The sequence below is a fragment of the Trichechus manatus genome, unplaced genomic scaffold (genome assembly GCF_000243295.1).
Source record: "Trichechus manatus latirostris isolate Lorelei unplaced genomic scaffold, TriManLat1.0 scaffold00038, whole genome shotgun sequence".
NCBI lineage: Eukaryota > Metazoa > Chordata > Mammalia > Sirenia > Trichechidae > Trichechus > Trichechus manatus.
Genome location: NW_004443974.1, coordinates 11,434,977 through 11,461,946, shown reverse-complemented (window position 1 = coordinate 11,461,946; position 26,970 = coordinate 11,434,977). Strand labels below are relative to the sequence as shown.

Genomic DNA, 26,970 nt, shown 5'->3' with positions numbered 1-26,970 from the left:
ATGATTTGTCCCAGATAACACGCCTCAAAGCCCCGTCTTTACTAAGAAGGCCGTATTAATCAGAAAACAAGCAAGAAAGAGAAAATTATAAGCAGCACAGATAAGAGTCTGGCTCTGAGTTCAGGCATCAGATCCTCCATAGGTAATGCCTCCCAAGACCCCACACTCAGTTTCTTCAGATGAGGGCCTCTGGGCTCTAACAGGTTAGGAAAGACTGGCAGGCCCAGGCTTTTCCCTGAGGCTGGCACCATCTGACTGCTGACCCCACTTCCTGGCCAAGACTGAGTCTGTTCTCAGGCCAACTCAGGCCCCTCTGGCCCCAGCTTCCCACTTAGTCCTTGTCTGAAGGGTGTTCCCTCTCCTTTAAGGGATGAGCTGTGGGGACTATGCTGCACTTCAGGCAAGGTCTGCTGCCTACACACCAGGAGAGGAGGTCCTCACTCCAAGACCCCAAGGCAACCACAACTGAGTGGATAGTTTTCACAACATTGGGAAACAGGTGGAACATCACCTGCCTATGGCTGTACCACACAGACACCTCTACCACTACCACCACTGACCAGAGAGCCAAACTTGTTTGAAGGGGATTCTAAGGAGGAGCAGGTCCTTCCTCTCAAATGGGGCATCTTCTTAGATTGGGGCTGCCAAGGCTTACAGAAAAGCAGGGCAAGAAGATGACCCCCCAGAGCTGGTCATACTCTGAGGAACTGGGGGCTGCTCTAGCATGTCTTGGAGGCCATGATAAGAAGCAAGGAGAAGGCTGTTCTGTGACCCAAGATGGTCAGATCTGTCCAGCAGAAAAACCAGTGGATGGTGAGGAAGTGAGTTCCTTGTCCCTGGAGGCGTGTGGGCAGAGGTCACCTCACAGTGCCCTACAAGCTTGGAAGGGGCTTCTACTGGCTGGCTGTGGCATGCTGAAGGCTCTCCCTGCTCTCCAACTCTAACATTGCCATTGGTCCTCATGGCTTCAAGTTGTGGCCCAAAAGGAGTCCCAGAAAGGTTCTGGGAAAAACGGGGATGCTTGGTGCCTGGGCCTGAGTTTCCCTTCTGGCTTTCTGCCTCAGCCTGCCTGCTCCCTCCTCACCTCATCCCAAGGCCCTCGGTCAGAGCAGGGACACCAGCAGGGTCACTCACTCCCATCAGGCCAATTTCCCACTGGGCCCTCCAACTGACAAACCTGATCAGGGCAGCCCTTCCCCTGGGTAAGAAGTTCCCTCCCTAGGCCTAGTAAGCAGACTGGGGGCTCCCCACCCTTAACTGAGAGCAGCCCATGCTGACAGTGGCTCCTCTCCTTCCTGTGAAGTGCAATGCCCCTACATGCCTGCTTGCACCTTGCCCACAACTTTTTACTGTTGTTCTGAACTACTTGTCCTTGGCAGCAAAAGTCAGCATGATAGGATAGTGCCAAGAGTTTCATGGAAATATCTTTCTTTTTTGAAATTAAAAAAAAAAGATTATTTGAATAGAATACAGGCTGGGGAGGATAGCGGAGCGTTTCATCTTAAACACTTCCTTTGTCATTCTACAAAGACTCTTAATCCAACAGTTTCACCTCTTGAAAGTTTCCAAGAACCTTTTCCCTCTCCCAAACACACCTCAGGTCATTTACATTTTCTATTAAAACCTGTGGTATGGAGTCCTCCTGAGGCGCTTCCTAGGCACCATGAGCTAGGCTACGCACTTAAATATGCACCCTTGTTTAGTTCTCACAGCAGACCTAGGCAGTAGGTGTTATTTTTATCCTCATTTCACTGATGAGAATACAGTGGTTCGGAGAGGTTAAGTCACTTGCCCAAGATGACACAGCTAATTAGTTGCAAAGCGGAGACTCAAAGGCAGGTCTGAGCGAGTCACTCTCCAGGACTAGCCTACCCCTCAAGCATTCTTGCTCCAAATGCCTCCTAGAAAGGGTCCTGCTGTACTCCCTGAGCAAACAATGAACATGGGTAGAACTGCCTCCTCCCACAGAGCTGCTCACTCCCTTCTCTTCTGCAGGAAATTGCGCCCACTACCAGAAGGGAGGCTGGTGGTACAATGCCTGTGCCCACTCCAACCTCAATGGGGTCTGGTACCGTGGGGGCCATTACCGGAGCCGCTACCAGGATGGAGTCTACTGGGCTGAGTTCCGAGGAGGCTCCTACTCGCTCAAAAAAGTGGTGATGATGATCCGGCCCAACCCCAACACCTTCCACTAAGCCAGCTCCTCCTCCTGACCTCTCGTGGCCATTGCCAGGAGCCCATCCCGGCCACAGTGGCCCCAGCACAAAGAACAACTCCTTGCTAGTTTATCTTGGGGCTGGGAGGACTGGGACTGGATTCTGTTTTCCAAAGTCACTGAGGCAGATAATGGAATGAAATGATACAGTACTCTCTATCCCTACTACTTTTCTTCACACCAGACAGCCCCTCAAATTTCCAGGGCAGAACAGGACTGCAGACAAGTTTTTCTTTAAACACAGTCCCCTCCGCCACAATAAAAACACAATTGCAAAATACCTTCATAATATATATACGTGTGTATGAACCTATCCTGTGCACTTATGTGTATACACATAAGTAGACACATACCTAAATTATATGCATTTAGATATATATCACATAATATATCTAGATACATATACAGATTTGCCATATATATCCAAATTATATACACAAATTCAATTCTCAAATGTCAGAGTTGTTACCAAGAGCTTTGCTTTTAGGAGAAAAACATTTCATCCACATTGTATTACTTGAGTCTAAGAGTAGATCACAAACTGTAGCTCAATTCAAAGAATAATCCTTGGTATCTGTACACCTGGCTTCTTTTAGGAATGTCTACATTGCTATTCTTTTATATAGGGGTTCCACATGACGGTGCCCCTTAGGGTACCTAATCAAATATCAAAATCAACTTTTCTCCATTTTCAGGACTTTTTAATCCATCCATCCACCCACTTATCCATTCATCCAACAGCCATTCATTCAGTACCTACTGTGTATCAGTTCCCAACCACTCTATTTCAAATCACCTTTTCTGCTCCCTTCTACTTCTTGCCTACACCCATTACTTACCTCTTCTGTCGCAATGTCCTTTCTTCCTGGTAAGATTCCTTAGCCTGTGAGTAGGAAACAGTCTGGGCTCCAGGTGTCTAGTCAGGAAAGGGAAGGCCAGGTTCAAAAGCTAACCACTGGCCATATAGATAATGTATTCACAGTTCTGTATTTTCCATTCACACTTTAGCCTACATGTCATTTTAACCTTCACAGAAATAATAACCTACCTTGCCCAGGAAGTATTCAGTTTACGAGAAGTCATCATCTGATCACTGGGACCCCCAAACAGCTACAGGCCAAAGGTCCTGTGCTCTCAGGCTGACTTGAAAATCAGCATTTCATCCCCAAACTATACTACCTGGAAAACAGGTGCCACAAAAAATGAGAACTGGCCACTTCTCATGAGTTACTGATCAGGGGCCACACAGACCGCTCAGTTGGTACCCTACAGTGTGGTGGCTTTCTGAGTCCTGTCAGTCATGAAGTATCAGACTCAGCACTACCGGAACTGTTGTAAAGCAGGAGCAAGGGGATGAGTCAAGAAGGTGAGACCCTCCCCAGTGGGCACATGGGTCGGGTGTGCGAGATGTTGGACGATTTGGTACTGTCCATGTCTGGGTGTGTGCCTATTACCTCAGCATTTCTCAAAAAGTGTACCATGTAGCATGTTTTGTATATATAAAAGGGAGGTTTTTTTTTTTTTAATATATTCCCAGATTATCTTTGTAATGACACAAATCTGCAATAAAAGCCATCAGTGCTAAGTGGATATATCTACACTGTGCATTATTGTTTTAGAATGCCTTCCTGGGGCATCCTATATCAGGACCTCTTTAAGTAAAACGAGGAAGAGATACAGCTCCTGGGACACCCACCAAAATCCTTTAAATCACATTTTCTCTATCTTTCATTTCCACCTACGCCCTCAGGAGTCCCATGATGGTAACATAGGCTGATATGGCTCTCTGGAGTTCCATATCCTATACCCAGCTGTGTCTTCAACATCTCTACTGGATGTCCTGGAAACACCTTACAGGCAATGCAGGCAATGCCTGAAACACTCTTCCGGGTCTGGTCCTTCTCCTGAACTTCCCATGTTACCAAAAGGCACCATCTACTCAATTCCTCAGGTCAAAAACAAGGACTTCTTCCTTCTCCTCACCAAGGCCAAGCCATCCTTCCATTCTAGGTCCTCGTCTCTGCCTTTGTGTATGCCTTCATATCCTGTCCCCTCAAGTACTACAGCAGGCTTCCAACAGGTGCTCTGTACTTCCATCCCACTCATTCCAATCCAATGTCCACACTAACCAACATAACTGCACTAACCACCATAACTATCTTTCTGTAAAACAAATCTGTGGTTTGGACACATTTCTAGGCATAACGGGCAACCCCAAAACCATAAGGAAAAGACTAAAGGATGTGACTGAAGAAAATCCCAAATTTTCTGCCATCCAAAAAAAAAAACAAAATAAAACATAACCAAGATTGAAAGGCAAATATCAAACTAGAGAAAAATATTTGCAACACAGATGGCAAATACAGCATTAATATTCATGCTATTCCGAAAACTTTTTAAATTAAGAAGATGCAAATACTGTGATAGAAAACTTGGCTACTTCGACTAGGATGGCTAAAATAAAAAAAAAATGGAAAATAACAAATGTTAGACAGGATGTGGGGAAATTAGAACTTTCATCTATTGCTGGTGGGAATGCAAAATGGTACAGCCACTGTAGAAAACAGTCTAGTGAGTCCTCAAAAAATTAGAAATAGAACTACCATATGACCAAGCAATTCCATTCCTAGATATATACCCTAGGGATCTATGAGAAGTGACACGAACAGACACATGCACACCTATGTTCACTGCAGCACTATTCACAATAGCAAAAAGATGGAAACAACCTAACTGCCCATCAACAGATGAATGGATAAGCAAAATGTGGTACATACATACAATGGAATACTACTTAGCCATTAAGAAAAATGAGTTCCCAAAACATCTTGCAATGCGGATAAACCTGAGGACATTATGTTGACCAAAATTAAGTCAATCACAAAAGACAAATACTATATTGTATGTTCTCACTTTTATTAAATGAAAATAACAGGTAAATAAACAGAGATTAATATTCATTGGTGGTTACCAAAGGTGAAAGGGCGTAGGGGAGGGGGGAAGTATTCCCTAGGTAGTAGTCACATTTTGTTTACGGTGATGGGAACGGTGGCACTGAATGTGGGTGAAGTTTGCACAGCTTGACTAATGTAATTGATGTCAGTAAGCTATACAATAAGAAAAAAGGATGAATTGGCGAATGTTAGGTTATATATAATTTGGTAACAATAACAACAACGAAAAACAACCAGTCACCTCATGAAATTAGTTCCCCTGGTTCGAAGGCTTAGGGTCATGGTCTTGTGGGACAATCCAATCAATTAGCATAATATATAGTTCTTAAAGTTTATGTTCTACCTCCCAGTATGGTGATTAGTGTCTGGGATCTTAAAAGCTTAAGAACAGCCTCTAAAATGCAACTATTGGCCTCTATTTGTCTGGAACAAGAAAGAAAGAAGGAAACCCAAGAACAAGAGAAGGAACCAGACTACAGGACTAATTGTCTCCATGAACCGCTGCCTCTTCTACCTTGAGACCAGAAGAACTAGATGATGTCCAGCTACCACTATCGAACATTCTTATCAGGGACACAATAGATGGATCCCGATAGAAAGGGAGAAAAATCTGGACTAGATCTTTAAATTCTTAAAGAATCCAGACTTACTGGAACTATTAAGGCTGGAGGAGTCCCTGAGACTATTGCCCTGAGTTGCTCTTCAAACCCTGAATTGAAAATATCCCCTGAAGTCACCTTTAAACTAACAGTTTAGCTCATAAAGTAGTCACCCTTGAGTACTGCGTACTTTTAAAAAAGTTTTATCTATATAAGACCAAATGGACAACAGCTGCTTTAAAGCACAGACGAGAAGGTTGGACAGCAGGGAGTTTAAGTCAATGGGAGTGAAACAACTAGAACAGAAATAATGAGAATGTTGTCACAATGTGAAGACTGTAACCAATGTCACTGATCATTTTGTCTAGAAACTGTTGAATGGGAACAGGTTTTGCTGCGTGTATTTTCACCAAAAATAAAATATTAATTTAAAAAATTGGCAAAGTACATGAACACATCAGAAGATTTGGGAATGGCCAGTAAACAAGAAAAGATGTTCAATCTCAGTAATAACCAGAGAGATGTATTAAATCAAGGATGAACTATCATGTGTTGTCTATCAGATTAGCAAGGATGAAGAAAATGCCAATCTTCATGTTGACAAGGGAATGGAGAAATATGTACTATCATGCACTATCGGTGGAAGTATAAACTGATTTAATATTTTTCAATTTGGTAATGTGCATATCAAAATTTTAAATGCATGTATACCCTTGGAGACAACAATTCCTCTTCTTAATGACTAAGCAATACTTACATACAAGAGCTCTTTCTAGTAAAGCTGTGGGCAAGAAAAGACTAATGTTTATTGAAGGCTACTATGCATCTAGAAATGGACTTACATTTTCTTATGAAACCCTAACAGCAGCCCTACTGAAGGAGGGATGATTATTTTCACTTTACAGAAAAGGAGAAAACGAGGCTCACAGACTGCTGCTAAAAATGCCATGGCGGCACTTAATCCAGAAGTTCCTGGGTGTTAAGCGTTAAACACTAAGTAAGAACTCTCAATTTCCTTCTCGCAACCCCCTGGTCAGTTGTTGGGGTCACAGTGGAAGCCAGATGCTATTTATTGGGAACACTTCAACCTTGGCTCAGACAATAGACACCTCTCCCCACACATCTAGAGTGGAGTGGGTGGGAAGTAGGGAACAATGGCAAAGGAAAACAAGGTACAACCTTACTGGTCACTAGTCTTGGGTTCAAACCCCAAAGCAGAGAGCTCTGGCAAGCCATGCTGGACAATGTGGGACAACACTTCTCCTAAACTAGTTAGGATCCAAATGACAGTAGACCATGACACCAGCTGTTTCTCCCCACCTCAAACCCCAAACCTGAGTTTTGGTCAAGCCACACCTTGGCTCCATGGAAGGAAAATAAGGAATAAGCCTGACAGAGGTATGGGGACCACTCTCCTTGGAATAAAATGGAAGAGGGGGGTAAATTTATCAAACCAGCCACATCAAAGAAGAGACTAGGGAGAACAGGGAGTTATGCTCAAGTGCACCAAGCTCTGATGCCTAGTGAGTAACTCTACCTACCAGCAACCATGGCCAATCAGCACGCTGGGATATGACCGATCCAGCCCAACATTCCTTCTCCTCTTCCCATCTCAGCCTGTGGCCTCTTAAGACCTATATAGTTAGGAGTCCTACTGTTATATACAGCCTTCATGGTGGGTGCATCTGCAGACCCAGAAAAAAGTCAGTAAAGTTGACATTTCTCTTGTCTCAGCCAAACCTCCATGTTCCAGTTTTAGCCAACAACTAGTCACTGGAGGGAACCCACCTAATGGGCTTGTGTGGGAAGCATGGCAGGAAGACCATGATGTTCTCCAAGCAGGTAACAATGAAGAAGACGTCTTCCCAAAATCTTGCCAATTTGAGCAAAACTGAAAGACAAACCTTAAAATTACTGAAAGCAATGGTAACGGGAGCCTATGATGCTCATAACCCACAGGGGCTCTTGGGAACTCAAGTGGTCCTCCCGGATCTCCCAAGACCACACCATCTGTTTCAAACAGTCTTTCTCAAGACTCTGTGGTTATAGTAAGACAAACCCAGATAAGTGACTTAAAAAAAAGGAGGGGCATTTTAAGTGTAGCGAGGTATTAAAAACAGACTCTTTATGCCTCAGTTTTACCTGAGACTCTGAAGCCTAAGGACAAACTAATAGCTGCCAAGTATCCCACATTCTACAGCAAGGTACAAGACCATCCACGCAAAAGGGATGGCCTCAAATTGGGTCTATGGCATTAATTAATTGCCCATCTGCGGCCTGTGTAAGAAGTGGAAAAGAGAGACTGGGTGGGGGGATTAATTGTCCCTACAATATATGCTCCTATCACCACGTTAGGGAGGATGGGTGTTCCCACTCCCCCTAAATCAAGTGAGAGGGACTTAAAGGGGTTATTCTAAGAGCTTGGCATGACGAGCATCAGCACTACTGACTGAGTTTTATACCTGAAGTTCTCTAGTCTACGGCTGGTAGCAGAAGAGCAGTGAGAAATGGGACTGCACTGGAAGCAAATGGCACACCCACTGATGGTGGGGGCAGGGGTAGTAATGGGAAAAGGAGTCACAAGTGGGTAGCTGGAGAATAAGCATTATGCCATCAAGGCAGCTGAGTTGCAGATGCCAGGAAGGGAAATTCTAAAGCAGCAGCAAAGAGGGAAAGAGACAGTGTATGTGTTTTCGACATCTGACACACCCACAGGGCGCAAGTTCTGGATTATGACTGAACCAGCCACATAAGACTGGCCTACTACCCCTACTTCTCCCTCTTCCCTGTTCCAAACCCAAGGGCCAGAAATCTCAGTGGACAAGTGGGGAAGGGAGTCAGACTGGCCAGGATCTAGTGAAGAAGCTGACCATGTGCCTTCCCTGACGCCAGGCTTCCAAGTTTATAGGCTTTAAATGGATGAGTGTAGACTTCTTTTGATTACCACAATGGACTAGTCTGGATTGTCAGAATGGACTGGGCTTTTTAATTCCTAACAACAGAAAGACTAATAGACCTTCTAAGTTTTCAGTCTTGATTAGGAAAATAACTAGCCCATTGAGCAGACTTGAAAGGACACTGGGGAAAAATTGAAGTTGGTTTCTTCTTACACCTGACTGAGTCTAGTTCATTTAATAAGCTGGCTACATAAGGACACAAGGTATGTCCTAGAGTCCATGGGCAGGGATGCAGCTGGGCCTCATGAGAGCCAGGAACCAGAAAATGTCTGGAAAGCCATCAAGAAGCAAGACAGCGACTTTCTCAGCTTTTCTCCCATTTCCTTTCCTCTCCCTTTTTCCTTTCCTGAAGGGGCATTGTCTCTGTTTCTCACTGTGCATCCATCCACAGATTGTTCTCTCTGCTTCTCCAGACACGCAGTGGTCCACAGTTCCTGAGCTTACATGTCCTCCTGGTCCAAGTGCCAGGAAAGATTTACAAGCATCTCTACGTTTCATTTACAACTCCTTGGACAGAGGCTCCAACCAGTGTGGGCCAGTGTCTACCCCAATCCTACCAGCTACGGCTTTAGAGCAAAGCTGAGTGGCATAGGTGGCTAGGTTACAACTTTGTGGAAAAAGCGGGGGTGGGGTTGGGGGGTGGAGTTTCCATGTTTCAAAAGAAAGAGGGGTCACAGGCAGGGTCTATATCCAAAAAGTTTCTGGACTACAGTCCAACTGTTGTTGGTCCCTATCTTCTCAGGGACCATACTCTGCCAGCTAGATAGATTCTGTCTTATTACTCATTAGATTGGGTCCTATTCCCCATCCCCTCCCCTGCTGACCCTTATCCTAACCCAAAAAGCATATCCAACCCTTCCAGGCCCAGTTGGGCCACTAAACATGACACCTGGCTGTATCCAGATGGGCCTCTTTCTGGGTACACTGAGTTTCTCAATAGCTTCTCTGGATACAAGAGGCACAAGGTCTCCACTGCTGGGGCCTGGAGCTCTGACTCATTCTTCCTGGCTATATTTTGCTCTAGATAATACTAATACCATCTACCACCCATGGGGCACTTCCCATATGCCAGGCACCATGTTAAAAACTTCACATATGTCTCTAAGTTCTCACAACAACCATACGTGGTGGGTTCTATAGTTACGCTCCCTTTGAAATAATAGAAAACTGAGGCACAGAGATGTGACTTGCCTGAGAACATGCAGCTTGGGACACTCAGAATTTGAACTCAGGTCTGTCTGATTCCTGAACTCCTGCCACTACAGCATTAACTGCTATACCCATGATGAAACAAAACCACTAAGCCTCCTATTTTACCCCATCATCACTCAGTAACACACTGAGAATCAAGGTGGTATGGAGTCTCCTGCCCACAGGAAGCGGTTATGTCAGGAGGCCAATTCAAGGCTGTTTGCTCAATTTATCACAGAGCAGTGACCACAGAATAACAAGGGGCAGTGATGGAGAATACTTCATAGCTTTTTGGGGGTTCCAACTTTTTCCCAGGTCTAAAGTTCTAGGCCCTGCCCCTTTCTCTTCTTCCCAAAGGTAGAGACAGTTACTTGTCCTACAACCTGTAGACTCAGCCTTACCCTTTGGCCCTCAGAATATCCTGCTTGTGGCTGTCTGGCTATCACTATGTGCACCAATTCTACGTGGTCCAAGCCCTGGAATGTATTATCTGGCAACCAAGTCCCTGTAGTGGTGGCTCATTTTCCATCTCCAAGCCTTCATGCTTGGGCCAACTTACAGTAGTCTCTCTCAGAGCCCAGAGCCAGGTCCTGAACCAGCCCTAGTCTGGAATCCCACCTTATGGACACAATGCCTTGGTACCAACCATCATAGAGACATTCAAGAACCCTTGTCTCTCCTGATCTGAGACATCCTTGACCAGTGCAGCCCACATGTGGGCACCCAGACACAGACTATTCCTCCCACCTGTGCAGACTTCCCAAAGCAGTTCCACATGCACCACCTCCTGAGTAGGCAGGCCATCTGGCTATACCATCCCCTGACCCCTGATGGCCATGACAGAGCTGGCTCTGCGGGCTGATCAAGGAGTGCCTTGCTGCACCATGCTCTCTGCACCATGGGTATCCTCCTGAAGCTGACGATATCTCACAAAAGGAGGAGAGGGCTCTTTGGGTAAAGGTGGACAGGCCCCATATCCCCTGACCCTTAGCAGAGCTGGGAGTGGCCCAGAGCCTAGAAGAGTAACTAACGTAGAGGGAATGGAGTTAGAATTCCCATCTGAAGCCACGTGATGACAGAGGTCCATGCCCTAGTTAAAGAGGGCAAGGATTAGAAGCACCATATAGTCTCCTCAGAGCCTGGAAAGCTGACCAAGCCCCACATGTGTGTGCCCGGACATTGATTTAGGTCAGCCTCCTCTCCACAGGAACCCAACATCCAGGTAGCCTTTCCTCATCTCTCAGAGCAGCTCAGGATTGTGCCTGGGACACAGGGAGAAGGATTAAGGACATATATTCAGGAAGCAGATTGGGGGAAAGAGGAGCTGAGCAGTTTGGTGGGAGGCATTAAGGCCTGGCTACCTATTCCAAGGCCCAGGAGAGCCCAGGAAGCATTTGTTTAAAATAGAAAATCAGCTTTTTTGGCAAGAGCACAAAAATTAATGGGTAGAGAAATGCATATTAAAACAAGATACCACTTCTCACCTATCAGTTTAGCATAAATAAAAACTGGTTGGTAATATCTAGTGTTGATGAGAGTGGAGAAAGCAGGCACCCTGACAGTCTGTTGGTGGAAGAGTAACTGCAACCTTTACAGAGGGCATTCTAGCAGTGGCTGTCAAAAATAAAGTTGGAAATAGGCTTTTGGGAATTCTACTTCTAGCAACTATGTTTCAGAAATACTCTCACAGGTGAGTGAAGGTACATGTATAAGGATGTTCCCACTGCACTAACTACAAAAGGGAAAAAGTAGAAACAGCCTAAGTGTTCATCAGTTGGGGCGTGGCTAAACTAATCAGCACACATTCAGGCAACAGGGTACCACAGAGCCATTGGAAAAAATGAAGTTCTATTGAATAAAATCTATGACACTTTAAATGGAAAAAAAAAGGTGCGAAACGATATGTATAAAATGTCCCTAACTGGGTTAAAAAGTCCAATATGATATATACACATACCCACATGCACATATATTTGTGTATGTAGATAAAAATATCTGGACAGATATGTATCAACTGTTAACTGTGGTTGCCTCTGGGGAATAGCAGAGGAAGAGGGGGATTTTCACTTTTTTACTTTTATATATTTCTTTTTTAGTGTGAATCGTTTTTACAAGCAATGTGTTACTTCTGTAATTTAAAAAAGTTTTTAGAAGAATGAGTGGGTGCTGAATGCCCCTCCTGAGCACAGCCTTCTTGGGTGGTCACATAAAATAGAGATTTCTGCATTTTCCCTATGTAGGCATTCTTGGACCTTTGAAGGCCTGGACACACTACATTCCAGAGCCCAATGTATACTCATTATGGAACTGCAGCCTTTCCAAGGGCTTCTCAGACCCTAGTCAGCTTGTTCCCAGGCCCTTTTGTCTCACAAAACTGCAAGGATTCATCACCTTTCAAAGCTGCAACCATCTACTCTATCCTATAGGATTCCTTCCCCTCAGAATTAGCTTCTAAGAGGGACCCAGCACTTCCTGCTGACCTAGAGATCAATCTTACAGTCTTTTGTGTGTTGAGTTTCACAGTTGGTTTTACCCTAATACAGACTGGACCACAAAGTAGTAAGTGTGAAGTAGTGATAAAGGTTGTGAACTGTATTAGTTATCCATTACTGTGCGACAAATTACCCCAAAACTTCAACAGCTTACAGCAACATTTATTATTTTGTAGTTTCTGTGGATTACAAACTTGAGTATGCCTTAGCTGGGTGTCTCTGGCTCCAGGTTTCTCAGTGAGACCATAGTCAAGCTGTTGGCTGGAGCTGTGGTCTCATCTGAAGGCTCAACTTAGATAGAATCTGCTTCCAAGCTCACTTACATGGTTGTCGACAGGTCTCTGTCCCCTACCATGTAGGACTGCCATAGAATATGACAACTGGATTCCCCCAAGACAAGTGATCCAAGAGAGTGAGAGACAACAAGCACCCAACCCAAAATGCCACAGTCTTTTTATAATCTAATCTTGGAAATGACATCTCATAATTTCTTTTGTATTCTCTTTGTTAGTAACAAGTCAGTATGTCCTGCCCACACTCAAGCAGAAGGAATTACATAAGCCATGAATACTAGGGGTGGGAATCATTAGGGGCCATCTTCAAGGCTATGTACCAGATTCTCAGGGCCATTGTTGTCCTAATTCCTTCTCTCTGAAATGGTGCAAGAAAATGTCCCAATGGCCCCGTGTTAGTCCTGAGAATGGAGGAACTCAAAAGTTCTTACTCCACTCCTAACCCTTTCTTCTTTAGGGTCAGCTGACCCACAGGATAAAAACCTGTTAGAGGGACATATGGCATATTCAGAGGCTAGCACTTGTAGCTCTGGGGTCAGTTAAACCTGGGTTTGAATGATGGTGTCACCACTTACTAGTGTGTGACCTTTAATGTGAATCTTGCTCAGCTTTCTACAGCTGTAAAATAAGTTAAAAAATGGTGCCTCCCTCAGAGAAGGAGTGTTGGAAGGATTAAATGAAATAATGCATATAAAGTGCTCAGTACAGTGCCTATCACATGGTAACAGAACACATGTGAGTTGTAATTATTATTAATTAGCTCCTAATTAGAACTCTAAAGACAAAAGGAAGTCACAGAGGAACAGTCATCCTAACATGCAAACAGATTCCTGCTATGAAAAAAATACTTTTCTTGCACAAAATGGGCTTGTGCTCTTACCGTCTTTTGGGGGGCCAGACAAAACTTCTCAATCCAGAGAAAAGCTAACTGCAGGTCTTCCCTGTGCCCCAGAAGAGACAAATAGGGCAAGACACTCCAGCTCTGAGCAGCAAAGCATGCAAGAAGCAAAATTTTCCACCAAGTGCTCCTTTCTTGACCCCTACATGTTTTTCTCCTACACTGTTTGTCTCCATGGAGACAGATATTTAAACAGAGGACACATAAGTTAAGGCTGGTTGGAACCTCAGCCATGAGCATGAGATCTTAAGTTAAACTTGGTATCCCCCTGGTATATGACGTTGGTAAGTCATAAGTCAACTTGTGGTTTCTTCATTCATAAAATGGGGATTTTAACAACATCCACTGGCTTCTTGTAATAACTGAACAAGACTATGAACTCCCAGAGAAATGTGAATTTTAAAGTAACAAATCCTGAGATTCCAAAAGTAAAGGCAAAATTCTCTTCTGGAAAGGAGATTTGAAATAATGTATAGCTACCTAAACCAAATCCAATCCACTGCTGTTGAGTCGATTCTGACTCATAGTGACCCTATAGGACGGGGTAGAACTGCCCCATAGGGTTTCCAAGGCTGTAAACCTTTACAAAAGCAGACAGCCACATCTTTCTCCCGTGGAGTGGCTGGTGGGTTCGAACTGCCGACCTTTCAGTTAGCAGCCAAGCACTTTAACCACTGCATCACCAGGGCTCCTTAATGCATAGCTAAGTATTCCACAAAATAATGAAAAAAGTTTCCTTCATTTTGGATGGGGTTGTAATGTTTGGGATTATTCTTTTGATTGAGAAGCATGTTTGGGACTAGGGTGAGAGAGAAGCTTTTTCCCTGTTTGCTGGGCCCAGGGAGGTTTGGATGTCTGGATTTGGAGCAGGGGAAACTTGCTCAAAGGCTCTCCAGGGCTGAGGGAGGGAAGGGGCAGGTCGGTCCCTGTAGCATGTAGCCATCAGAGCAGAGAGGAGCAAGCGGCATGGCCAATGGGCTCTGGGAGCAGGGATATCAGAATCTAGTTTAAGTTTTTCTTCGTGGCCCTGCCATCACTGATACATTCCTAAGCTGTGCCTCCCCAACTAAGGAAGGAGTAGCCTGGCTCCACATGGGTCCATCTGGAGAGGTCAGCTGGGACAGGCAGATGACTGGAGGGAGGAATCAGAGGTTTGGGGCCAGGCAGCCAGCTGAGGCACTAACCAACAACTAGAATGGATCTGTGGAACAAATGAATGTTCCTTGGGGATCCTTGGAAACACTTGGGGTGGAGAACTGGGAAAAAAAACAAACTGGATTTCCTGAAATCACATGGAATGGAATTTTCCCTGGATGGTGCAAACGGTTAAGTGTTTGACTATTAGCCAAAAGGCTGGTGGTTCGAACCTATCCAAAGGCCCTCGGAAGACAGGCCTGGTGATCTGCTTCTGAAAGGTCACAGCCTTGAAAACCATATGGAGCAGTTCTACTCTGTATACATGGGGTCGCCACACCTCGGAACAGACTCCACGGCAAGAAACAACAACAATTAAAAGAAAGGATTATCCTTAATACTGACAAACTTAGGGGTTAGGGTCATCACAGGATAACACTGTTGCTAATGCTCACCTGGGAGCCACTGACTTTGGTCCTAGGTGGCAGCTCCTACCAAAGTGTTTTAAAACCACTCTGACCCATGTCTTGGGAAGCAGAAGTTCTGCCGGCATCTATCTCTTAGCCCTCCTGCTCACATTGATTCTCAAAGCCATAGTACAGGGAAATGCCATGCATCTCCAAGGTATCAGGGAGATGCTCAATGACAACCATTTTAAGTCTTTCCAAGGCTTTGCTCTAAAATACAGTTTTTTTAAAGAACATTCCCTCACCTTTTAGCAGTTTCTGAAATACAGTGTCTCAGTCATCTATCTAGTGCTGCTATAACAGAAATACCACAAGTGATGACTTTAACAAAGAGAAGTTTATTTCCTCACAGTAAGGTAGGCTAAAAGTCCAAATTCAGGGCATCAGCTCCAGGGGAAGGCTTTGTCTCTCTGTCAGCCTTCTCATCAATCATCCCCTGTCCCCCTGACTAGGAACTTCTCTGCTCAGGGACCCTGTGCCCAAAGGACACACTTTGCTCTTGCTCCCGGCACTGCTTTCTTGGTATGAGGTTCCCCCATTCTGCTTACTTCCCTTTCCTTTTATCTCTGTAAGATAAAAGGTGGTACAGGCCACACCCTAGGGAAACTCCCTTTATGTTGGATCAGGGATGTGACCTTAGTAAGGGTGTTACAATCTCACCCTAATCCTCTTTAACATAAAATTACAATCACAAAATGGAGGACAACCACACAATACTGGGAATCCTGGCGTAAACAAGTTGACTTTTTTTTTTGGGGGGGGGACATAATTTGATCCATGACACACAGTGATTCACCACGAGTTTCTGCATGATCCCCTAACTGTTCTTCCCAACACTACTCAGCCTGACCTCTTCTAAGCCACTCACCATGCTGCAGCCAAGATGACATCTGTTAAACACAACTCCAATCCAGTCATACCCTTGCTTAAAACCCTTCTTACTTCCCTTTTGCTCTTAGGTTGGGTCAGAGCCTTAGCTCTCAAGTCCCAGTTTGGACCTAAGCGATCTTGCCACTCCCTTCTAGTCCAGCTGCTTCTCACGCACCTTCCCTCTCATTCTCTACTTTCCGCTCAGTATTTCCAAAAAACATGTTTTTCCCCACTTCAGGATTCTTGCACAAGTCTCTGTCTTTGTCTGGGATACTCACTTCCTCCACCTTCCTCTTCACCCAAACCAAACCAAACCAAACCAAGCTCACTGCTGTCCAGTCAATTCTGACTCATAGCAACCCTATAGGACAGAACTGCCCCATAGGGTTTCCAAGGCTGTAATCTTTACAGAGGCAGACTGCCACATCTTTCTCCCGCAGTGCAGCTGGTGGGTTCAAACCGCTGACCTTTTGGTTAGCAGCCGAGCATTTAACCACTGTGCCACAGGGTTCCTTCCTCTTCACTCAGCTGACTCTTATTCATCCTTTAAGGCTCCATTTCCCTCCAGAAAACCCTTCCTGGTACCCACAGACTGGACTGGGTTTCCCTATGTTTGCTCCTATAATACCTTGCTTTTCCCTTCATAATGCTCAGCTCACTTTTTACTTCTTTTTCACTGCCAGTGATCAGTACTAGTCTGTGAGCCCCATAAGACCAGAGATGGTGCCTGAGTAATCCATCACCTAACCTAACAAAGCGCTTACTGAACATTTAATAACTGACAGTGAGAATACACCCACGTGTAGACGGCCCTGGCTCATGCTGCCCTCAGACTCACCTTGTTGTTTTGGGGGCTTGGGGTGGGGGGTGCGGGTGGCACCCGAGTAAACACACTTGAGTGACTGATGCTTTTTCAAAGTCCTTTTTAATTTCTAATAGTTCAGACCTATTTATTTTATACTAAAAAAAAAATACAGATGTGCAACTCAGCCTGTATTCTTTAAAAAAAAAAAAAAAAAAAACACTTGCTTTATTTTAAATTTCAGAGTGTACTTGAAAATAAAGCCTTACTTTAAAAAAACAGAAGTGTTTGATTATTTGAAGGAACAGCTTAGATTCTAGAAATTTACTTCACCTACCAGAGGTCTTGGTAAATTTTATTAAGAATGTTCTCCTAAGATTTAGAACTGTCAGAATACCTAATTTTCATACCCTGAAAGATCACAATTTTTCCACACTGACTAAGGTTACTTTTAGAATCAGCTCTAGACATTTTAAAATCCACCACATTCCAAATTTTATTTAGTTATTTCCTGGAGAAAATAATAGGTAAAAAAAAAAAAAACCCTAAATCAAGAAAGCTATTTAGAAATACGTGGTGTAAACTATTCTTCACAGTTCTTTGTCTGCTTTTGTTTTCATTTCAATCTGAACTGGGTAGTTTCAAGGAGCTGCCATCAGATAAAATTAAGCTGAAAATAACTGACCTATTTCTCTTCATTATTTTCACACTTTGAAGTAATTTGGAAGAAACTTTTTGATACAACGGAGTCTTTTTTTTAAATGTAGCAAGTTTTTCCCTCAGTGTTTTTTAAATTACGTTTCACGATGAACTCAGTACACCAAAGTGCAGCCAACTGGCTCTAAAATTTGCAGCAAAAGGAGTTGGAATACATCCCCACATGGTAAGTAACAACTGCTAGTACTATGTGAGGGTGAATTTACATGAAGTAAGAGACACACGTTAATAGTCCCAGGAAGTCAATTAACACAGAACATTCCACGGAGATTTAAAAGAATCATTATAAAAATAAAACCTATATTTGATATTAGAAGCAAAAAGCACTGAAGCAGCATTCAAGGTCTCAGGCAGTGGAAACAAGCATTTGAAATACCAGAACCAAAAACTTGCTGCCATCAGGTCGATTCCGACTCATAGCAACCCTATAGGATAGAGTAGATCTACTGCCCCATAGGGTTTCCTAGGAGCAGCTGGTGGATTCAAACTGCTGACCTTTTGGTTAGCAGGTGAGCTCTTAATTACTGTGCCACCAGGGCTCCAGACCTAAACTTTCTCCCAGAGAACCACTCTCCCCACCCCTAGGAGGGAGAAAGACCTACAGTGAGAACTTTGCCAGGGAAAAAGAAATGATCAAGTTTCAAACATTTTTTCCTAGATTGTACTTTCCAGCAATTATGTAACTATTTCTCTTCTCTTCAGATAAACAGATCCTTCTCAAGACAGGTTGGGTTTTCAAGAGAAATCTAGCATTGAAACCACCACTGTATTTGGGCAGGTTCTGTCCATGGCAATCAGATGTGTAAGTAGGACCCTTAGCTGACATCAAGACAAACAGCTCCACTGAGCCTTAGAATGGGGCCTCACTTCATTCTTTTGAATGCAAACTGTGATGGCCCCAGACTGAACCCTTATACACTATCCTGAGAGCAGAAAGCACACAGAAGTCACCTCCTCATCCTTTCCCGCTGACCTATATATGTCAGGAGTCATTCTAATACAAGTATCAGAAATGCAATCCAACTGGCTTAAGGAGAGAGGGAAATAATTGCAAGAATGAAGGGACAGGAACACGGCAGTTGTTAAGCTGGTCTTACTTAGAGTCAGAAGCAGAAGGGCCATGCCAGAGAATGGATGTCTAGACAGAGCCTGTCAGAAAGCACCTGCCAGAAACAGGCAGCTAAGATGGGGCTGTCAGAGACAAGGAGGGCTACATCTGTCCAGAAACTCTGAAGGGCAAGAACCTGAGGCTGCGTGCACACTGCAAATGTGGATTTGTCCTATCGCCTGAGGAGAGTCATCATAGTGACATCATAGCGAGGGGCCTATGGTCAGTGTCCTGAGGAGGGGACTCATCCTATGGGAGAGATCTGAGGTGCATATGCTTGATCTGAGGACAAGAAACACGGGTCAGGAAGGGGACATGATAATGGTCAGTTTGTCCCCTAAGAGGCAAATACTGAATAATCCCACTTACATGAAGTATCTAGAATAGACAAATGCATAGAGATAAAATTTTATTGGTGATTACCAGGGATAGGTGGTAGGAGGAAATGAGGGAGGTTTTGCTTAAGGGGTACTGAGTTTCTGTTAAGGATAATGAAACAAATTGGAAATGGACAGTGGTGATGGTTGCACAACATAATGAATGTAATTAATGTCACTGAACTGTACACATAGAAATGGTTGAAATGGTAAATATTTTGCTATATATATTTACTAGCATAAAATAAACTTTTTTTAGAGAAAGAAAAGAAGGCTTAGGGCTTGTAACTAGACCATTTGGGCCAAGTCCTGGCTCTGTCATTTTCCAGTTATGTGACCCCAGGCAACCTCTCAGTCCTGCTTACTCACTGGGCTATTGTGACCATTCAATGAGATGATGCATTACAACACTTAGCAAAGTGCCAGGTACAGAGAAAGCAGACAATAAGTGACAGCTCTCATAATCATTACTGTTAGAGAGTAGAGGCTATCCTTAACAACGGTGGAGCACCACTGTTAGCTGAACCAGAAGCGGGGAGTGGAGTACGCTAGTCCTTACTGTAATAACATCAATCTCATCCCTCCACTGATTAGCCTCAAGCAATGTGGAGCACTGCATATCAACATTCCCTCTATCTGTAGCTCTCAGATGGGGGTTTGACAGGCACCAAGTAGACACTGCAGTTTACAGCTAGTCATAAGAAGAGAATAAGGAAATGATAAGAAAGCATAAGAAAAAAAAGAAAAGCATAGAGTGATACTCAATTCAATAATATGGGATAACACTAAGCAAATCAGTTAATTAACAAATGTAAAAGGGTTATACCGTCCTCTTAATGGGCTGCTGGTGGCGCAGTGCTTAAGAATTAGGCTGCTAACCAAAAGTACAGCAGTTAGAATTCACCAGCCGCTCCTTGGAAACGCTATGGGGCAGTTTTACTCTGTCCTATGGGGTTGCTATGAGACAGAATCGACTCGATGGCAATGAGTTTGGTTTTTGGTTTGGTCCTATTAACAGGCAAGATCTCAGATTGGGTTCAAAAGCAAATTCCAACTAAATGCTGTGTACAAGAATCATACCTAAAAAAAGCAACTTAAAAATATTAAAAGTTAAAATATAGTCAAAGATTCATCAAACAAATGCAAATAAAAAATAAACCTGAAGTTGTAGAATTAATATTATAAAAAGAAAGAAAAGCAAATAAAACCAAGACCATTTTGTATGGGACACTTCATAATGAACTTACAAATGTCATAAATGTCTAGGTTTTTTAAAATACTTGAGATTTGTCTTCTGGATTAATATATGATCAATTTCTGTAAATGTTTAATGAATCCTAGAAAAGAAGTTATAATATCTCAAATTACTCTTACAATTACATTATTATAATATTCAAAATATTAATTTTTGACAACTTAGTTTCTCAAGGACAGAAATATGTGCAGAGTCCCCTCCCCTTGCATTTCTAGAAAGCATTTATGTCACATATTCTAAACCAATGTGAAAAAACTAGAGGGAAGACTATTTTTAAAAATCCAAGCTCTTCACAGTGGCATTATTCATAATAACCAAAAAGTGGAAACAACTCAAGTGTCCATCAACTGATGAATGAACAAATAACATGTGATACATCCATACAATGGAATCTAATTAGGAAATACGAAGGAATGAAGTACTGATGTATGCTACAACATGAATGAACCCTTAAAAACACGACGCTAAGTGAAGCCAGTCACAAAAGACCATATATGTCCAGAATAGGCAAATCTATGGAAACAGAAAGTAATCAGTGGTTGCCTACAGCTGGGCGGGGGTGAAGGAGGGTAATGGTTCGAGAGAAATGGGCAGTGACTGCTAATGGGTATGGGGTTTGTTTTTGGGGTGATGGCTGCACAATACTGTGAACATACTAAAAATCACTGAGTTATACACTTTAAATGGATGAAATGCATGGTACACAAATCATCTCTCTCAATAAAGCTGTTAAATAAAACCTCAAAAAACCTAAGTCCTTAAAAATTAAAAAAAACCACTACCTTAAATAATACTTGAATAAAAGAAAAACTGAATCCATAATTACAGAGTATTTAAAGAGTATCACTGAGAACACTACTATGTTAAAACATGCAAGGCCCAAAAAAGTAACAATTAGAGAAAATTTTATAACCTTAACTGTTTTCTATACTAAAGTGGAAAGGATGCTATATATACAAATGAACCATTAATTCAACTTAAGTAGTTAACAGAAATAACAAGAGAACGAAAGATAAACAGGACAAAGTAATTATGAAAGACAAAAACAGAAATTCAAATTTAAGACATCATCTACTGTAAGATGCACCATTATTTTATGTCTCACTAAGAAAAACTGCTGCCAATCAACGTCTCAATGCTTTCTTATCGTCAGTTAAAAGATTCATCCCAATTTCAGAAATGTTAAAATATGGGAGGGAGGCGGGCGGGGGGGGGGGGAGTACATCATAAAATTGATGAAATACAGCAAATTAGAAAAACAGTGTAAACAAATCCAAAACCCAATTACTTGAAAAGGTCAACAGACAAACCTCTGGCAAGGCAAATAAAAAAGGAAAGAGAAAACAAAAATGCAAAATATTAGGAATACAAAAGCGAATATAATGATATACACATAGGTGAATACTACATACAACTCTAAGGTCAAAACTCAAACAAGAAAAAAAAACCTCTATGCTAATAACTTCAAAAACCTGAATCAAATGGATAATTTTCCGCTAAAAAATAAATTTTCCAAATTGACTTCTGAAATATTAGAAAATCTAAATAAATAATGCCCATGGAAGAAATTTTAAAAGCTGTCGAAGATGCATCTCCAAAAAAATACACTGAATCCCTGAAAATATTAGGGGGTCACTTCTATGAAACTTTAATTTCCCTTGCTATTAAAACTATTGTAAGTTATTTTAGTCATAAAAAGATAGAAATTTTTTTCATAAAATTAGCATAACCCTGAAACACAAACTACAAGAAGTATTTTTCACCTATCAAATCGGCAGAGATTAAAAGAAGAGAGAGAGCAAAAAAAAAAAACACGAAAATGCTCAGTATTTGTGTAAGTGGGAGAAGACAGGCAATCTCATCTCCTTCTGATGAAAGCGTTAAGTTGGCACAACCTCTCTGGAGAGCATTTTGAAAATATACATCAAAAGTCATATAATTTTGCATAAGTAATAAGTTATCACACTTCTAAGAATTTATCATAAAGTAATAATCATAAATATATATAAAGTGTTTGTAACGTGGATATTCATTGCAGCATTATAATAGCAAAAACTTAGAAACAACTTAATGATCAATATTACAGAACAGATTCAACTATGACAAATCTATCTGATGGGTTTGAGTTATACTACAGAATTGTAGATAATGACATTAAATGTTCACAATTTGTTGTTAGTTGCCAGTGAGTGGCGACCCCACATGTGCAGAGTAGAACTGCTCCATAGGGTCGTCAAGGCTGGACTTTTCAGAAGTACATCGCCAGGCCTGTCTTCCGAGGAACCTCTGGGTGGGTTTGAACCACTAACCTTTTGGCTAGTAGTCCAGCGCTTAACCAGTTGCACCACCCAGGGACTCCAAAGTTTACAACAGAGTAAGAATGTATATTTTAATATGCACTAAAATGAATGAAAGGATATGGAGCAAAACAGTGATTATCTCTAGGTGGGATAACAAATGATATTAATTTTCTTCTCTTTCTAATCTCTTACAATGAACATGCATTAATTTCTATTCAGAAAAATCAACAATCAGTATTATAATCTCGTTTCTACAATTCATATGAAGTATACTAAAACATGCAGAGAACCAGAACAGAGGGGTTTGGGCTTGGGTTCTCCAATTCAGGAGAATGTGGATGAGTCATTAAGAGTCTTGTTACTGTAAATGTGACCCTCCTGGAGGCTTGGGATTCACAGGTCACCTATATAAAAGACGAAATGTCTTTTGTTTCAAAGACCTCATCAGTTCCCAGCTCTGTCAAGTATCAACAACCTGTTCCAATCCAAGGAGCCAACCAATCACCTCTTCATCCATGGCCCATGCTGCTTCCTTGCAACTTCTCAATAGAAACATTAAAAACATCTTATTTGACACTGAGCAGATTTCTCAAAAAATAATAAGCCACTTCAGACTCCTACCTAGATAGGGAATACTGGGAACCATCTTCAGGCTTCGGATATATTCCCGAGTCCGCTTGTAATTATCTTCTTTAGACATCAGGTAGTCCAATTTCTCAAAGGTGGTCTTGTCTTTTCGATTCAAAAGCTGGAGAGAAGAAGATACAGAGTAAGAAAATTAATATCATTTGTTATCTCACCTAGTATGAGAGGGAAGGGAAATAAACCAGAAGAAGCTAAAGAAAAAGGATAACTATGGATGAAGATTAAAAGGAACCATCTTATATTGCACGTTTATAGTGTGCCAAATCCTAGGCACAATTAAAGGCTTTAAAAGGCCATTTCATACGAAGATGAAAAGTTTCATGGCCTCAATTTTGTCATTTTCATAGAATTTCAAACTTGAATATATCCTCCGAAGACACCCATCCCACTGTTATAAATGATGCCAGTATCCCCTGCATAGCACCTACCTCCGTGGTTGCACAGACTCTACAACAACGAAAAGCTTAGAGTAAAGCTCAAGGTCATCCAAGTGTGATTTCACAGCTACACTAGGTCTCTTCCCCCCCATCCACAGCTGCCTGCTCTCTCAACAACTTTTCCATTGCTGAAGGCACTCAGGAAATGCCATGATTCACATGTGCATATTGTGCACATAGCCAGCCCTCTCTCCAATCTAGGATGTCTCTTCCAGATTACCTGTAGTCTATGGCTATGTCATATTTACACCAGGGATGGTATTTTAATTAAAAAAAGCCGACCTCTTTTCTATACGCAGTCACGTAAAGGGTGACTCAGTTAAGCAAATACAGGATGTACCCACAGCCCAGAGATTAGAGAAGCAAGATCATTTTGTGACTGAGATCTCTGGTCTGTAAAGCTGCTCACTAGGGAAGGGGAAGAAGTAGACACTTCAACCGCTTTTCAAGACCTGATGATAAGGAACCATGTTGTGGTGATTCTGTATGTCCTAGGACAAGGCCCAGTGCCAGTACATGGCAACAAGTCTCCTTGAATAAAATGGCTTTCAGAAAAGGAGTGTAGGCTGAGAGACCAGGCTTGAAAGGAAGAAGAAGGTCACTGAGGGAGGGATGCATGTGGCACAGCATGTGGTTGATGTTGGGAGCTCCTCCAAGTCCAGCTGCCAGGGCCTGGTTTCTAGGGGTTGAGATCAATGGCTAAGCCCAGGAGTGAAGATGGAGAGGGAGCCCAGGTCTGGAGTGTCCTTGACCAAGTTTGGCACTAAGACCTCAACGGTCCGTGCAAAGACCTAGACCAAGAGACCAACTACGTCATTCAGACTGAGGCACGCCAGTGTTCAACAGCGCATCATGCAACAGAGAGAAGGCGAACAGTAACTTCAGTGCTGGGGAGGCAGGCCAGTTTCCCCTTTTCTACTAAAGCAACCTTCCTGGGGTTCTTCAGTAGGTTAGGAAACCTCTTCTCTGACATTTTAATTGTTGTACAGCAGCTCACTGCATATGAGCAGCCATGGCTTACAGACTCTATGAAAGAGAGGCAGAAAAATATGCTGAAAGGAAGGTCCCAGGGCCTGAAGAAGTTGGAGAATAAAAAGCAAGCTTTTTCTTTTTCCACTGAGCGATTCAGGACACATCAGGATGGGGATAGTACACAGATGCTGGAGACAATGAATGCTTAACTGGTTCACCAATTTGAGGCTGTTACCCATTATATTAACAAATGGACAGGAAGTAACAACATCTTCCACTACTGTTTGTAAACTACCTCACACACAATAATTCCTCTTTAGAAAGCCCAGGGATACAGACGACAGACGGAGCCAGGACTAGTGCCTTTGTTTCAGGTTCATAAACAAAATGGTAAGTGATCTGTCCAAGCCCTTTGGGGAACTCTACTCGATAGAGCAGAGAGACATCCATAATAACATGATGAGTGAACAGAGACTGAGAACCTAGATAAATAGTAAATTAATTATGGGAGATGGAAGTGTCTAGGAAAGCTATATAGAGAGGGGGTATTTGAAATGAGCAGTTAAAGATGATCAATTTGCCAAATGAATAACATATACCCAGATCATAACCAGCTACTCTTAGTTGTGAACTGCCCCACTGCAAAGGTGAATAGGCCCCAAGTTCAGGAGGTCATTTCTTTATTAATACAACCTAGAACCCTGCTGACTTATTTGGCAATTGCCCATATTCATCCAGCAGTCAAATAAATCCTGACATCCTCCTCATATACCCTATGGCTGAGCCATGCTGGCTCCAATGCTTGCGTCACTGGTTCTCTGGGCTCAGCTGGGGGATTTCCCATGTCCCTCACCATGTTCAGTCTATCAGTTCAGCCTGTCAAATGCCTCTATCCATGGTAACACAGAGGTGATCAGCCTGTCATCTGTGTCCGGACAGATATGGCCAGGCCAACATGAGATTAGAGCCTGGGGAATGTCCCTTGCAGACCGGCATCAAACCAACACATGGGGGTTCTTTAGGCAGAATGAGACAACCAAAGGCTACATTTGCATTCTTCCTAAATTTAAAATCAGGCTCCTCCAAGTTACAGCTCCCTTTGTTAATCTTGCCTTATCCATGTACTGCCTACCACCCCCTATCCCCTACACACACTTGCACACGTTCAGAAGGGCTGGATCTGGATAACTTCTCTCATCTGCTCCATTCTGTGCCTATAAATGAGATTCAGAACAGCATCAGAATTCTCAATAGCAATGCCTAAGATGCTAGAAGACAAAGGAGAAATGCCTCCACAATTCTGATGGAAGTCGATTTTCAATTTAGAATTCTAAATCCAGCAAAACCATCAATCAAGTATAGAGAATAGAATAAAAATAATTTTAGTCATGAAAAAACTCAGAACATCTAAAAACTAATTAAGAATTTCGTCCAGTAAAATGAAGGAATAAACTAGGAGCAGAAAGACATGGGATACAGGAAATAGTGGATGCAAACCAGGAGTAGTAAACAGAGGTTCTGGAATGACAGATGAGCAGCAGACCTTTTAAGAACGACCAAACTGATGTCAATAGGTTGTACACTTGTAAAAAGTTGAACTGGCAAATGCTTGTTGTTGTTGTTGCTGTTAGGTGCTGTCAAGTGGATTCCTATTTATAGCGACCCTATGTACAACAAATTAAACACTGCTCAGTCCTTTGCTATTATCATAATCCTTGTTATGCTTCAGCCCATTGTTGCAGCCACTGCGTCAATCCACCTCGTTGAGGGTCTTCCTCTTTTTCGTTGACCCTCTACTTTACCAAGCACGACGTCCTTCTCCAGGGACTCATCCCTCCTGTTAACACATCCAAAGTATGTGAGACGAAGTCTCGCCATCCTCGCTTCTAAGGAGCATTCTGGTTGTACCTCTTCCAAGACAGATTTGTTCGTTCTTTTGGCAGTCCATGGCATAGTCAATATTCTTCGCCAACACCACAATTCAAAGGCGTCAATTCTTCTCTGGTCTTCCTTATTCATCATCCAACTTTCACATGCACATGAGGTGACTGAAAACACGATGGCTCGGGTCAGAAGCACCTTAATTCAAGGTGACATCCTTGCTTTTCAACACTTTAAACAGGTCTTTTGCAATACAATGTGTCTTTTGATTTCTTGACTGCTGCTTCCATGGGTATTGATTGTGGATACAAGTAAAATGAAATCCTTGACAACTTCAATCTTTTCTCTGTTTATCATGATGTTATTTATTGGTCCAGTTGTGAGGATTTTTGTTTTCTTTATGTTG

The 26,970-nt window shown here is 42.6% G+C and overlaps 2 protein-coding genes across 2 annotated transcripts in view; one reads left to right on the top strand and one right to left on the bottom strand.

Annotated features, from left to right (window-relative positions):
• Positions 1-2,501, top strand: part of ANGPTL2 (angiopoietin like 2) — a 33,281-nt gene extending 30,780 nt beyond the window's left edge. The window contains exon 5 of the mRNA XM_004375682.1: positions 1,996-2,501. Within this exon, the coding sequence (XP_004375739.1) occupies positions 1,996-2,195 (200 nt within the window). The 3' untranslated portion in view covers positions 2,196-2,501. The remainder of the gene's footprint in view (positions 1-1,995) is intronic.
• The window catches only part of RALGPS1 (Ral GEF with PH domain and SH3 binding motif 1), a 364,308-nt gene that overhangs the window by 169,441 nt on the left and 167,897 nt on the right, over positions 1-26,970 (bottom strand). The window contains exon 8 of the mRNA XM_023730758.1: positions 23,251-23,377. Coding sequence (XP_023586526.1) covers positions 23,251-23,377 — 127 coding nt within the window. The remainder of the gene's footprint in view (positions 1-23,250; positions 23,378-26,970) is intronic.